The sequence below is a fragment of the Littorina saxatilis genome, linkage group LG3 (assembly GCF_037325665.1).
Source record: "Littorina saxatilis isolate snail1 linkage group LG3, US_GU_Lsax_2.0, whole genome shotgun sequence".
NCBI classification, from domain to species: Eukaryota; Metazoa; Mollusca; class Gastropoda; order Littorinimorpha; family Littorinidae; genus Littorina; species Littorina saxatilis.
In genome coordinates, this window is record NC_090247.1 from 68,497,324 (window position 1) to 68,513,497 (window position 16,174).

General features: G+C 41.0%; 1 protein-coding gene across 1 annotated transcript; it reads left to right on the top strand.

Moving 5' to 3' along the window:
• The first annotated feature begins 681 nt into the window (after positions 1 to 681).
• Positions 682 to 9,370, top strand: LOC138963084 (uncharacterized). The gene is made up of 7 exons (XM_070335089.1): positions 682 to 806; positions 3,064 to 3,182; positions 4,912 to 4,976; positions 5,283 to 5,320; positions 5,874 to 5,953; positions 6,566 to 6,628; positions 9,239 to 9,370. Exons 1-7 carry the CDS (start codon positions 752 to 754, stop codon positions 9,341 to 9,343), a joined length of 525 nt encoding a protein of 174 aa, XP_070191190.1. The 5' UTR covers positions 682 to 751; the 3' UTR covers positions 9,344 to 9,370.
• Positions 9,371 to 16,174: the final 6,804 nt, after the last annotated feature.

The following is a 16,174-nucleotide window of genomic DNA, read 5'->3' on the forward strand; positions in this document are numbered from 1 at the left end:
CAGCCCAGCCAGCCAGCGCAGCATCCTCAGCGCTGAGACTGCCGTCATCAGGGCTGCCCCAACACTGATCGCCTACAGAGCCCAGTAGTTTTTATCATTTTAACAAGTTGCAAAGAGTGGGAAAGACATTGAAGCAACAGCCTGTATGACTCGTCCCACCAAAGTCAGGACTTTTATTGTACTCTAAATTATTATCATGCGCTCTCCCGCATCCGTTGCGAAGATGACCAACAGTGGTCCCTGCAACGTAACAAATCCAGATCCAGATCCAGTCTCTGAGAGTGAGACAATCCGCAAAATTAATTCTTTAAAAATTACTCGCTCTTTACGTAGGGCACCTAGGATGTTCCCGTTTGGTGAGCGTTCAAATGGAAGGGTGTTTATACTGTGTGTAAAAGCCTGACAGTATCTGTGATGGTTTACCGGAGGCTTACTGTGCCTTTATTGCTTTAAACAACAGGCATTTAACGAAGTTTTACGCACCTGTCACTGATACCAATTACCATTGTGTGCGAAAGTCAGCGGCTTCTTCGTCTTCGTCTTCTTCTTTATACTGAGGGAATCCCTAGACAAGACAATTATCCTCACTGGGGTTTAGGATAAAAGCTATTTCAAATGTGCCGCCGTAGCTTCTAGCTGATGACTAGATCGACCACAATGACGCAATCCAGCGGAAAAAATGAGAAGGGAAGTAACTCCGCGAGACACTTTACATTACTACTAGAGTTATAAAACTTGGCTAATAATCAAGATGGCGGAGAAAGTTGTTTGGATGACTGTTAGCAGACTTTACGACACATCTTCGGGTAATATAGAAGTTTTTAACAATTTTAAACCAGAAGTAGCGTTTTAGAAGCATACTTCATCACAAATACTTTTTTTCACAGACCTACAACGCAAGTGCACTGTGCACACTGTGACGCTGTCAAACTGACAGTGACAGTAGATCGCATGTATGATGATGATGTAGCATGAATCAGGCTTACTTTTCACAGGCATATGTCCAATACTTCACTTTGAAGATAGATTTAGTTAGTCTAGATGGGGTTTTCGGGGTTTTCTGAGGTTTTCTGGTGGACTGGGTGGCCGAGTGGTAACGCACTTGCGCTCGGAAGCGAGAGGTTGCGAGTTCGACCCTGGGTCAGGGCGTTAGCAATTTTCTCCCCCCTTTCCTAACTTAGGTGGTGGGTTCAAGTGCTAGTCTTTCGGATGAGACGAAAAACCGAGGTCCCTTCGTGTACACTACATTGGGGTGTGCACGTTAAAGATCCCACGATTGACAAAAGGGTCTTTCCTGGCAAAATTGTATAGGCATAGATAAAAAATGTCCACCGAAATACCCGTGTGACTTGGAATAATAGGCCGTGAAAAGTAGGATATGCGCCGAAATGGCTGCGATCTGCTGGTCGATGTGAATGCGTGATGTATTGTGTAAAAAAAAAATTCCATCTCACACGGCATAAATAGATCCCTGCGCCTTGAGTCCGAGTCTGGAGATACGCGCGCGATATAAGACTTCATATAATAATAATAAAGTAGTACCCTGACAGATGATTTCATTTTATGTCTCGTCGTCTTCAAGGATTGGCATCTTATAGCAAACGTGATCTTTTGGGGTCAGATAAAATTAGTCTGAAAATGAAACAAGCAACTCCTACCTAACTGCTTTGTACAAATCTAAGCTTTCAGTTTCAAACGCTCCTTAGACTGTGTGTGTGTGTGAGACTAAGAGAGAGAGAGGGAGAGAGAGAGTGCCTGCATGATTTTATCCAATGGTCTTGTTGACTTCAATGTCAGCTTTGCCATGGCATAAAATTAAAAATAATGACTAATGAGCGCATTGGCAGACCAAACACATTATTCAATTGTACGAAAGCTTTGCGTCAGCTGGCAATGGACTTCAGGAACAGTATGTTGCACTTCACAATTCCCCAACCCCCACACCACTACCAGTACCACACCCCCTCACCACCCCTAATCCCTATTTGAACATCGGATATATCCGTACCTTGTCAGATAGTAACTATATGAGTGGGTATGGATATGTCCGTACCTGGGAGACAATGAGTTAAGAGGCAAAATATTTAGCCAGTGTAGGACATGAAGCATTCTCTGTTTCCTTTTTTACATTTAGTCAAGTTTTGACTAAATGTTTTAACATAGAGGGGGAATCGAGACGAGGGTCGTGGTGTGTGTGTGTGTGTGTGTGTGTGTGTCTGTCTGTGCGTGTGTGTGTGTAGAGCGATTCAGACTAAACTACTGGACCGATCTTTATGAAATTTGACACGAGAGTTCCTGGGAATGATATTCCCGGACGTTTTTTTCTTTTTTTCGATAAATACCTTTGATGACGTCATATCCGGCATTTTGTAAAAGTTGACGCGGCACAGTCACAGTCACACCCTCATTTTTCAATAAAATTGATTGAAATTTTGGCAAAGCAATCTTCGACAAAGGCCGGACTTTGGTATTGCATTCCAGCTTGGTGGCTTAAAAACTAATGAATGAGTTTGGTCATTAAAAATCGGAAACTTGTAATTAAAATTATTGTTTTATTAAACGATCCAAAAATAATTTCATCTTATTCTTCGTCATTGTCTGATTCCAAAAACATATATACATATGTTATATTTGGATTACAAACAAGCTGTGAAAATTAAAAATATGAAAATTATGATTGAAATTAATTTTCCGAAATTGATTTAAAAACAATTTCATCTTATTCCTTGTCGGTCCCTGATTTCAAAAACATATAGATCTTTATATGATATGTTTGGATTAAAAACAAACTCAGTAAGCTAAAAAGAATAGACATACAGAAAAGCGTGTTATCCTGCTCAGCGCGACCACTACCGCACTATTCTGCATGGCTTGTCGATTTCACTGCCTTTGCCACGAGCGGTGGACTGACGAAACTACGAGTATGTGGTCTTGGTGAAAAAAGCAGTGCGTTCAGTTTCATTCTGTGAGTTCGACATCTTGACTAAATGTTGTTATTTCGCCTTACGCGACTTGTTTTTTTTTGATTCCTCACTGTGATTTGACGTGAGTGTTGTGTTGCAGACACAGACGGAGAGCTGAAGCTACTGGGTGTGCAGACTGCGGAAGGGGAGTCGGTCAAGCAGGTGTCGGCCAAAGTGCGCAAACTGCTGGGACTGAAGAACACAGGCTATGTGTTACAGGTACTAACTTACCAACTTACTGGCCTTTAGTTGTTACATAGACACTACTATATGGCTAATTGTGTTACAGGTACAAACAAACCAACTTTCTGACCGCTATGCCCTGTGGCATGTAGCAGTGTTGTTCCCAGACTAAGAGCTCCATAGGTCAATTGGAATAGGACTGAAAATATGTATAGGTCTAAATGTCCCCGGCTAAAGAAAAAGTTCAGCCAGAAGAGCTCCGAAACTCTCAGCAAGGGGTCAGAACAATGCGTCAGATCAAAACATGTGCGCCATTGACCGGAGATCCAGGAACAACATTGATGTAGGGAAGCAAAGAGGTCTATTTTGCAACAACTAATCATTTTTAAGCAAGTGCAGCTAGCATGTATATTGTTACAGTTTTATAGGTATACGTAGGTCTAATTTGCAACAACTAATCATTTTTAAGCAAGTGCAGCTAGCATGTATATTTTGTTACATTTTTATAGGTATACGTAGGTCTAATTTGCAACAACTAATCATTTTTAAGCAAGTGCAGCTAGCATGTATATTTTGTTACATTTTTATAGGTATACGTAGGTATAATTTGCAGCAACTAATAATTTTTAAGCAAGAGCTGCGGCTAGCTTGTATTGTGTTCTATTTTTATTGGTAAATTGTTTTGTGTTTTTCACAGTTTTGCTGGAGAAACAGGGTTACCAATACCTTGCTGTAGGCCACCACAGATCTGTCCAAGCTTTTATACATGGGATAAGAATATGGGTCTATTTTTATTTTTTTATTTTTTTATTTTTTTATTATTTATTATTTTCATCCTCTCTTCTCTTGCTTGTCCCGATGCTTGTTCCTTCTCCCAGTATGCTCTCACGCCGCCCCGTCCCGGCACTCACTGCAACATCCACGCCTGAACTTCGTTCCGCCGCCAGACTTGTCGAATGAATGTTTTATTTTTGCTCTTTCTGAGTCAACCAGTGTTGGTCAAACACCTGGGCACCCTCACAACCGCAATATGGGTCTATTGGACAAATGCTAAAACTGTTGCATGTGTCTCCTTGCACTTGAGAGAGAAAGAAGCATTGAATTTGAAATGAACAAACCAACTTTCATCATCATGACTGGTTTGGTTTAGCTTTCATTTTGTATTGTCCATACAGGGCGGTTACTTCCCTTTATTATTTGATCTAGATTCTCTCTTCAAGCGAAACATACAGTTTCTGGCCTGGACTGTGATTTTGTTTAAACGAACAAATCATCTTTCATCCTCTTGACTGATTTGGTTTATCTTTTATTTTGTATTTTCCATACTCAGAGCGCTTACTGCCCTTTATTATTTGATCTAGATTCTCTCTTTCTGGCCTGGACTGTGATTTTGTTTAAACGAATAAATCATCTTTCATCCTTTTGACTGTTTTGGCTTCGTTTTCATTTAGTGTTGTCCGTATCCAGAGCGGTTACTTCCCTTTCTTTATTTGATCTAAATTCTCTCAAGCAAAACAAAGTTTTTGACCTGGACTGTAATTTTGATTTTTGTTTCAACAAACATCCTCTTGACTGTTTGGCTCAGCTTTCATTTACATGTAGTGGTGTCCATACTCAGAGCGGTTACCTCCCTTTATTCTTTGATCTAGATTGTCTGTTCAAGCAAAATATAAAGTTTTTGGCCTGGACTGTAATTTTGCTTGAAGCAGAAGATAATACAATTAATAGTATAAAATTACAGCGCTGTTTTTGCTCTTGGTTCCAGTTGCGAAATGACAGAAGATCCCTGGTCCCGCTCAATGGCAAACTTCACAAGAACACAAGAGAGACGCAAGTTACAAACTTAATTAAAGTTATTCACAGGTGAAATGTCAAGACATGAAATGATGAATGGATTCTGCATGCTGCAGCCTCATCGTTGTACACTGTTATTTGCTTCAGTGAGAACATGTTCTGTAGGAAACTCTGTTAAAGAAGAACTTGAAGATAGTATTCAATTCGTTTAAAGTTTAAGAGGACTTTGTCACTTATTGTCATGTCAAGTGTCATCTTGGGTTTTCAAGTATGTTTTGCTAATGTTGCTTTATTGAAGACATAAAGTTGATCATTTGACTCTTAATTTTCTTAATGTTCCAGGCCATACTCTCTGGATGTTCTGCTGGAGCACCAGCGGGGTAAGTCAAGTCTTCCTCTTCACACTGCAGCAGGGTGAAATTTGCTTTTCAACTTGAGCAAAGGAGTCAATGGCTAGGAGTATGATACGAACATTAAAACTATGTGCTTTATCATGATTCAGTGTCAGTGCTCACGAGAGGTGCATACATTGCTGCATAGTAGTATACGGCTGTCACTTTGTGTTAACTGATTTCATTGCGTGTTATACAAAACAGCCACAAGAAAGAAAGAATCTGCAGTTATAGGCTTAATGTTGTTGCGTAATCTTGTGTTGGTTCATTAAATGGGATGATGGGTACAAGATTATGCACGTCTTTTGTGAATAAAAGTGTTGTGCATCACTTTCATAGAATAACCATTGGATATGGGACATCTCTTGTGTGATTGTTTGTTGCATATTTTGATTTAAATGGATAAATGTCGAGGTGTAAGTTGTAACTTCTTTCCAGCTCTCTTGGATTATACATTTATATTGCTGTAAATTTCTTGTATAGAAAAATGAAGTACTAGTTGGTATCATACGCGTGAATAACTTGTTTTGCATCTTAACAGTAAAACCACAGGCCAGAAGTGTCAAAGCGGACACATACTCGTCAACTATTATTAACCAGACACAGATTTTCTTGTCCAGGGTGAGTCAGAACGCGCACGCACACACACACAGATGCATGCAAACACACACACAAACATTGACACACTGGCATGCATTTGCATGCATGTACATACACACACACAGATACACATGCTCACACACACGCATGCATGCACACACACACACACAATGCTTTTACACACACACGCGCATTCACACACACACACACACACACACACACGCGCATTCACACACACACACACACACACAAACTTGCACAACCCTCCGAACCCTGAGTATTCTGTCTTTGCAGACTTGTGTCAGAGTCCAATCATCCTGGTTTGCATGCATGTGCACATTCAGTTACTGAGGTCACAGCCAAAATCTTTGGACTTTGAAAACACAAACAGATAATAATTTATGTGAGGTCAACCACTCAGAGCTGCTTGTTTGTTTTTCACAGACCTTTTTCTTTCCTGCAATGATTTTGATAAGTTGGTCACTGCACTCTTACTCTTATGCTTATACAGTGGAACTCCTTTTTTTAGACCTAAACAAAATCTGATAAAATCTGAGGGAGTCTTAAAATGGGGGTAAATTTACAGAAGCTAGGAACAAAACATCTGAGTAACCTGTGTGTTTGGTGTTACAGATCAGCAACCTGGAGAACTCCATCCCTGAGCTGAAGGTGAAGAGAGAGGAGAAAATCAAGAGAGTGAGTTCGACTTTCTGTTTGAACCGTGACGTAGTGGTGTTTGCCTGTGTTGTTGAACCGTGACGTAGTGGTGTTTGCCTGTGTTGTTGAACCGTGACGTAGTGGTGTTTGCCTGTGTTGTTGAACCGTGACGTAGTGGTGTTTGCCTGTGTTGTTGAACCGTGACGTAGTGGTGTTTGCCTGTGTTGTGCGTGTGCGAGCATTATGTATGACTATGAGTGGTTATGTGTACCAAACCATACATTCAAACATGCCCTTGCCGCTGCATCTAGAAAGCAACAACACTGCCCATAGCTACATGTACATCTCTGAAGGATCCCAGATGCGGTTTTTTCTCTATATTTTACCTTTTCATTGTGACCACCTGTTTATAACTGTATAAGTATTACTTACTGTCTTTCACGCCTGGTGGCGTGTAGGGCAGCGACAAAGGACCTCCACTTTTGTCTGTCTCTTGCAAGCCTTTCCAGGGTCGCCCAGGAGTGGTTGAGGTCCTTTGATTCCCCCTCCACTGTTCGTCTCCAAGTCTGCTTGGGTTGTATAAGTATAATGACCACTTAATCCGTCCCTTGATTGGTCGTTATAGACAGGTTTGACTGTGTATCTGTTTGAGTGAGTGCAAGTGTGTGTGTGTGTGTGTGTGTTATTTTGTAAATGTTTTTTAAGTGCACATCTTTAGAACTTAGAAGAAGATTTATTTGTGGGAGTATGTGAAACTTGCTGCTGACTTTTTTGTGTAGCAGTGTACTCAAATTGTCTCCCTTAACATGCTGTGGGCAGCAATTTTCAGTTACGCTTTCTGTAAACAGTTGGAGGACTTGGCAGATAAAATCATAAGACTAATCACTGAAGAAAAGGAGGAGAGAGGAGTTTTGTTTCACAAAACAACCAAAGAATACTATCATTGTGTTGATTGGTTGATTTGTATGAATCTGATCTGTCAAAACATGTTACTGATCCCTTGGTGTTACAAATGGCACAGTGTGTCTGATGAAACATAGGAACAGGAGAATTGGTCATTTTAACTTTTTGAGAGACATGTGAATACAGTGGAACCCTTCTTTCAAGGCCCTCCAATGTAGGACTCCCTCTCTTTTTATATTTAGTCAAGTTTTGACTAAATATTTTAACATCGAGGGGGAATCGAAACGAGGGTCGTGGTGTATGTGCGTGCGTGTGTGTGTGCGTGTGTGTGTGTGTGTCTGTGTGTGTGTGTAGAGCGATTCAGACTAAACTACTGGACCGATCTTTATGAAATTTGACATGAGAGTTCCTGGGTATGAAATCCCCGAACGTTTTTTTCATTTTTTTGATAAATGTCTTTGATGACGTCATATCCGGCTTTTTGTGAAAGTTGAGGCGGCACTGTCACGCCCTCATTTTTCAACCAAATTGGTTGAAATTTTGGTCAAGTAATCTTCGACGACGCCCGGACTTCGGTATTGCATTTCAGCTTGGTGGCTTAAAAATTAATTAATGACTTTGGTCATTGAAAATCTGAAAATTGTAAAAAAAAATAAAAATTTATAAAACGATCCAAATTTACGTTTATCTTATTCTCCATCATTTGCTGATTCCAAAAACATATAAATATGTTATATTCGGATTAAAAACAAGCTCTAAAAATTAAATATATAAAAATTATTATCAAAATTAAATTGTCCAAATCAATTTAAAAACACGTTCATCTTATTCCTTGTCGGTTCCTGATTCCAAAAACATATAGATATGATATGTTTGGATTAAAAACACGCTCAGAAAGTTAAAACAAAGAGAGGTACAGAAAAGCGTGCTATCCTTCTTAGCGCAACTACTACCCCGCTATTCTTGTCAATTTCACTGCCTTTGCCATGAGCGGTGGACTGACGATGCTACGAGTATACGGTCTTGCTGAAAAATGGCATTGCGTTCAGTTTCATTCTGTGAGTTCGACAGCTACTTGACTAAATATTGTATTTTCGCCTTACGCGACTTGTTATTTGTTATGTTATATGAAGTCTTATATCGCGCGCGTATCTCCAGACTCGGACTCAAGGCGCAGGGATCTATTTATGCCGTGTGAGATGGAATTCTTTACACAATACATCACGTATTCACATCGACCAGCAGATCGCAGCCATTTCGGCGCATATCCTACTTTTCACGGCCTATTATTCCAAGTCACACGGGTATTTTGGTGGACATTTTTTTGATCTATGCCTATACAATTTTGCCAGGAAAGACCCTTTTGTCAATTGTGGGATCTTTAACGTGCACACCCCAATGTAGTGTACACGAAGGGACCTCGGTTTTTCGTCTCATCCGAAAGACTAGCACTTGAACCCACCACCTAGGTTAGGAAAGGGGGGAGAAAATTGCTAACGCCCTGACCCAGGGTCGAACTCGCAACCTCTCGCTTCCGAGCGCAAGTGCGTTACCACTCGGCCACCCAGACTCCCTCTCTTTTATGACCCTGTTCTCAGAATGTGAATGTATCCAAGACTCCCTCCATTTTAAGACCTGAGAATTGTCATTCTCATTGACCTGATTTTCTCAGAGTTTTGGAGGTCTTAAAAGGGGGGTTCCACTGTATATTTATATGCAGTACATGTGTCCCCTCCATGCTTGCAGGAGATACGTGAACTGGAGGACAAGCTCAACTTCCTACAGAAACGCTTCAACGAAGCCGACCAGACCGAGTGGACAGGCATCATCAAGAAAAGTCCCCTGTGGTGAACACCACCCCACCCCACCCCACCCCCCCCCCACCCCCCACCCCCCACCCCACCCCCCCCCACCCCCACCCCCAACCTCATGCCCTTGTAACCTTGACTTCACTGCCCAGTCTTTCTGTTGTGACCTACTTAATGTTGACCTTGATCTGTTGAGTGTTGGTTGACCTTGATATCTGTCGGTACTCTTTTTGTATGTGCCATTAGGGTTGTGTGTGTTGGCGATGGAAGGGAAAACCATTGTATTTAGTTTGCTGTCCAACATTAAGGCTTAAGAATTGGTCAGTGGTATGAAGTGTGTTTCTTTTGATTCAGAATATTGTTTAAAGATGGGTTACGCAGGGGGATAGATTGTGTAATACAGTCGTAGCAAGTTCCAGTATTATCAGAGGTATGGAACTTTGGGCATGTTTTCAAAGAAAGGATAAACTGTTCATTTTATGACTGAATTGAGCTCTGTTGCTTTTCCCAAAGGATTTGTAATGAGATGGTAAGATTTAAAAGTGATAAGACAACAAGAGTTAGGAAGAAGGTTGAAGGGAATAGCTGTATTATCTGCGTCCACTTTTGCATGGACATGAACTGCCAGGGACCAAATTGTCAATGCGTAACTTTGTTTTCTTATTGCAATATGTTGTTGTTTTATAAAGCCAGTGTCATTTTATGGGGAAGAAAATATTGTGTGATAGCTGTGAGCTATATTAGCTGTTTAGCATTTTCCTTGAGTAGTTTTATTTTCTTCATATAAAGGCCCAGGATTGAAAAAAGGGGAATAAGAGCAGAGATACCTAGATTGAAAAACGGATTTGGGTAGATGAATGTGTACAGTTTGTGCACATATACCAGAGACTGTTTCAAGAACTTTTGTGAGAAGTGCATATAATTATATGCTTACTTACTTACTGCCTGTTATGCCGGTTGGTATGTAGGGCAGCAACACAACTTGCATTTGGTGCTCAGTACTTCCATCTTCCTGCCAGTGGCTTACTTTCGGTTTTCACCATATATATGCATAAAAATAAAAATATGTCAGTTGTTTTATCGTAAACCAGCAATGTCATTAGAGTGATATTGCTGACCACAGTTTTTGGAAGTATTTCGTTTTGTTCGTACATGTGTTTTACTTTATCATCATAGTAAGGAGTAAATGTGTAATGCGTTCTTATTAACAGATCTGTGATTGAAAGTCTTGTGTCTGTGTTAAAGTTGCTGTTTTATCATTACTGGTTAGTGCGTTTATAAGATTTGGGGGTATTTTGTTGTGTTTGGATCTACTCACCAGTACATGTATTGTTTTGTGAATGTTCATCTGTTCTTTTTAAGACCAGTTCTTCACTGTTTTATATACTGGATCAAAATCTACTCAATTTGACAGTGTGATCTTTACCAAATTACAACTTTTAAAGTTCCACGCAAAGTATTCATTAACAGTGCTGTGATGGCAATCAATTTGTTAAAGTTGAAGGGAACAAATTCTGCCTGTTTTATTCATTTGTATTTCTGTGATGTGGTATTGGTACTTCTGGTTGTTTGTTTTGAAACCAAGTTTATTGGAGCAGTTGTGTAAGCAAAAGCCATTTATGCTTCTGTGGATAACTGTGACACATTAAAATCTCCATAGGGGTGATGTTCCGTCCCGATGAAGACTAGTTATGTACAATTGAACAACATATTCATATACAGATGCCTTTTTCCCCTGGCCAGAAATCGTAGAAACTAGCTGTTTTTTGTGGCCAAACGGAATACCGGTATATATACAAAAAATATAAAAAAATCTTTTTTTTTGGAGGGGGGGGGGGGGGGGGGGGTTTACTGTGTAAGCATAATTTTTTCAGTTTGGTTCCTGTCAGGCGAGAAATCAAATTGTCTCCCCTAGTTTAACGGAATTGGCTCTCCGCAACTGCCTTCAGCTTACTTCCATGGCCAGACTAAGATCTCTAAAGCGGCATGGTTTGCGGAGTATGAATAGTAAACAGAAATGGCTTCTTCAGCTTGGAAACCATCACCATATCTTCCAGTGACGTACAGTCAAACCTGTCTATAACACCACCCAAAGGACCAACCAAAAAGTTTGTTGTATAAATATAGAATACTACTTGGCTTGCTGTGTCGAACCAGATTTACACGAGTTGTTTTTTAAAATATTGAACTGCGAGCGAAAGCGAGCTGTTCACTGTTTAAAAAAGCAACGAGTTTATATCTGGTACGAAACAGCAAGCCATGTAGTATTCTGTTTATCCTACATACTGTACTTACGTGTATTTTACTGAAAATGTCCTGCAGTCAAGGCAGCTAAATTGAAGACGCTTGTTTTGGAACCTCGATCTCTTCTAAAGCCTCGTGCAATCTATTACGTCAAAACAAAGAAACGTCACTCTGAAAGTGTGGCGTGACGTGTTAATTCTAAAAATTCATTGAGGGTAATTAGCGAGCAATTTTGTTCTCTATAATGACGTTTGTCTCGGTGACTTTGGCATCATAAGCAGTGGAAAAACAGGTCCCTGCCAGACTTGCTAGACATGACCTCATTTACATGATATACACACGTGTGATTTGAACGATTATTATCTCACGAGTGTCTCTCTCACGTATTTAGGATCAAAGGTGGTTGGCGGAAGGGTGTTGCTCATCGTTGTGGGCAGGTGATGGTTGTCGCAAGGGACAGTTTGATTTAAGGCATGGTAACATGAATTTTGAAAACTAAAGGCTATTCTGGTAATGGTAATGGAACTCTCCAAAAGTTGGAGACACAATTACCAAAGAAAACTGAAGAGTTTTAACATTCCTTCATGGTCATTTGACTTATATCGTTACACTGTGCACGTGGAACATGTATACAGGTGTCATGATTTCGCCAAAAGAAGGCCCTCAGTTTTTCCCTGGCCAAAGTTTCTTCAGAGGGTGTGGTTGGTTTTGTGAGACAGACCTTTTACCACATGCTGAAGGTCTATTTTCAATGCGGATTTGAGCTTTCTGTCAGTTTTGTGATGCCCAGAAGTGCCGACTCAGGAAGAATTGCATACTCCACATATTTGACACTTACTGTGGTAATTATAATGTGCTGTCTGGATATTTTAGTCCCCCCCCTCCCACACCCTGTTGTTGTTTCTGATGTTGAGGCGTGACATGAATGTATCGTAAACAGACAGCGGGTGACTGTTTTGCCATTGCATATAAACAGTTCATGTACCTGTGATCGTGAAAATAAAGTAAAATATATTTATTGTGAACTATATCTATTCTGAATGTTCAGACGTGTGTTTTGAGAATTTTAGAGAGTGTGTGTGTGTGTGTGTGTGTACGATGTGTGTGTGTGTGTGTGTGTGTGTGTGTGTGTGTGTGTGTGTGTGTGTGTGTGTGAGGCTTGATGTACTCCCAAGTTCTTCTGATAAGAGCTGCAGCACCATTTTAAGAACCAAATCACATGTAGCAACCTGCAATAACAACTTGACGTAATGCATACCATCCCTCATCCTCATCCTACACAAGACGGACCCTGGTATCTATTTGCTCTCATACGACCTGACAACGCTGAAGAAAGCTGGCCTGATCTCCGATGATGAGCCGAATTGTTTGCACGGGAAGGAGTGTGACTTTAAGCACTACAATTTATCGCGAAACACAGTAACATATATTTATTCTCAGTGTGTATGGTTAGCCACTTGTTTCATTGAGAGAGAGAGAGAGACTGAGAGAGAGTCAAAGATCGTGTGTGAGTGGGTGTTTGTGTGTGTGTGTGTGTGTGTGTGGAGGGGGGTGTTTGTGTGTGTGTGTGTGCACGATGTGTGTGTGTGTGTATGTGTGCACGATGTGTGTGTGTGTCAGTCCTCGCTCCTGCCGCCGGCCAGCTATAGCGCCTCGGAAATTAAGTCTCGGAAACATATATACCCAGGAGGTTGGTGCAACCAACTGCAGTGATGCTAGTTAAACACTGTCTGCATCACATAACTACAACACACATACAACATTGTGAACGACAAAGATTTTTTTCTCCAACTTTTGGCCACGGATAAGACGCAAGCGGCTGATTAGGCGCACTGGCCGGTCCGAGTGGAGTAAAACATATGCGCCTTCTGGGCCGTTGTGACGTTTTCATCTTTCGCCGTGTTGATATTTCGCCTCTCGGCCTCGTTGATCTAGTATAAACTCTACACTGAACAAAAAAACACCCTTCGATAGTACTGATGAGCGACCTTGTGTACCTTACATTCATGGGGCCAAAGTTTGTCCAACCAATTTGTTTTATTTAACTTAGAAGATTGATTCATCCTAAAATGTTTTCCTTCTTACTCAAGGGACGTAACCACTCAGTACACGTTTTCGAAGAATTCGATTTTGGGGGTGAAATCTATTAAATTTTACCACCAATTTTCTTCACATGCAAGAAACTGACATGCTTTTCGTCCATAAATAATTTCACTTCTTAATTTTACCAGGAAACAACATCTCAGTCTTGAGTATATGTCGAGGGGGAAATATGTACACAGGCGAAAGATGAAATCGTGACACCGTGACTAAAACACGGTACCAAGTTGGCCCTGAGAGCTCTGCCAGCTCGGTTACAAATGAACGCCGACGAGAATGATGCACGTGCTTACGTGGGCGAACATTCTGGCAACTGTCAAGCACGGCCGGGTATCATATAGATATGATTTGAAGCAAGAAAGCTTTGGCTTATGTCACTGAGGATTTGCTTATATGCACACGTACGCTCTCCGCTCAATTTGCTGAGTTTCAACTAAGTCTGAAGCACAAACCTTTTGCTTCTTTCGAGGCTTTTGTTTTATGCCGGGCATATGGTTTAAACAAGTTTGTATTCAAGAAAACATAGGGTGAAAAATAACATTTTAAGTAGCTAACGTTTGGTGCCAAGTGATTCCGCTGGGTTATTCATCCTATGTTTTCTTGAAAACCAGAAGCCATAAAACAAGAGAGATAATGGCTAACCCGGGCCGCCAGAATTACTTGCTAATTCAATTTGCCTGCAGCAGCAGCAATTTAAGGTTATTCATTTATCTGTATATTATTTATAGTTCATGACTCATGAACATAGCCTGATTGTAACATAACTACTTGTTAGCTGGATTTGTCGACTGTAATCAATTTGCCGAGCTAACTAATGTGCGTAAGTCTCTGGAATTAATGTTGGTTTGCCATTTTAGACTACGACAAATCTGGACCGACTAGCTTGGCTCCAATTCTTAATGAAGACACAGTCTGTAGTCAGCAGTTAGCTAACAAATAATCTTTTGGAACGGCACCCCCCCCCCCCCCTTTCCGCCCCACCAACACCTCCCCTCCATCTACCCCAACCTCACAAATGCGTGTCAATGTGCGAAGAACACATGATTATTGCATTTCCTTTATAGCCGGCTACCACTTCCCTTCTTTGGTGTTATCTTCTTCTTCTTCGTTCATGGGCTGAAACTCCCACGTACACTCATGTTTTTGCACGAGTGGATTTTTACCCCGCCATTCCATATGGCAGCATACGCCGATTTCGGGGGAAGCATGCTGTGTATTTTCGTGTTTCTATAACCCACCGAACTCTGACGTGGATTACAGGATCATTTTTGTGGGCACTTGGTCTTGTGCTTGCGTGTACATGCGAAGGGGGATAATAGTCCATGAGCTGAGTCCAGAAGTGTCCCCCCCTCCCCCCTGTTAAAAATCCCATCGCGGTTCTGTGGACCCTTAGGGTGTATAGAACAAGAAAATTGACGTAACCAAGTAATATTTTGCGGACTGCTGTGTTTTCTAACTTAGTTTTGAAGGGTACCCCCATCGTGTTCTGTACTAGCTTTGGGTCGGTCCGTAAACTTTAATGCACTTTGGTGATCAACTGTGGCGTTATTTCTTCAGCTATGATATTTGTCTTTTCGTTTATGTTGACAACAATGCTCTCAGCACGATATACAACAATCAGAACGACAATAACCACAGCACTCTGACCACAGTGAAGGCACGCGTGCAACCACAATCTCTTGAACGGTGCGAACCGTTGATTTGCCGAAATATCTTCAATAACGTTTATCTCTGGAAAATTGTGCAACATACTGGAAAGAAAGTACAACACAGTTCAAAAGAAGAGTTTCTTGCCGTTCTTTTGAGCTATCCTACATTACCACAGGATTATTCTGACGTACACTATCGCGGGTTTATCTCCCTTACCCCCTATTTGGCTTTGACGCAAAATGCATTCTTCTTTGGTGATTTCTGCACGCGTAGCGTGTATAGGTAATTATAAGTGTATACTTTGAAGTTCTCTGTGTAGTAATACTATCCTTCATTTGAATCATATAACTTGATAAACATAATGGGTCATTAGGGCACCAATGATGACCCATCTCTCGAACGGAGTCAACTGTCAATTTGCTGAAATTTTGTCAATACACTTTCTCTCTCATTTGAAGTAATGTAGTGTGACTGTGGGAAACGTGCTTTATATGCTAGTGAAAATAACGGGTCAAAATGAATGCTTGTTCGGCACAGATAAGAACGGACTGTCTTCACAACTGAGTTTGCAAGAAGAGGCATATGACTTAATATTCAAACGCCTTAAAAAACGAAAATTTCTGACATTTAACATCGTTCCTGCAATATTGTGTCAGTGTTTTGGTCTGTCAAAAGAAACACTCCCACAGAGCGTCCCCACAATCTACGAAAGGATGTCAGCCGTCTTTAGCTTTGGCATAAGGAGACGGTGATTGAAGATTGTCCAACTTGACGTCCAAGAGTCGCCGGTTCCCCCATCGAAGAATTTACGTCAGCAGTCACCCCCTTGGCTATTGATCTCCAGTCTCAGTGGATGTGTAAGATGCTGGGAGTGGTTGGG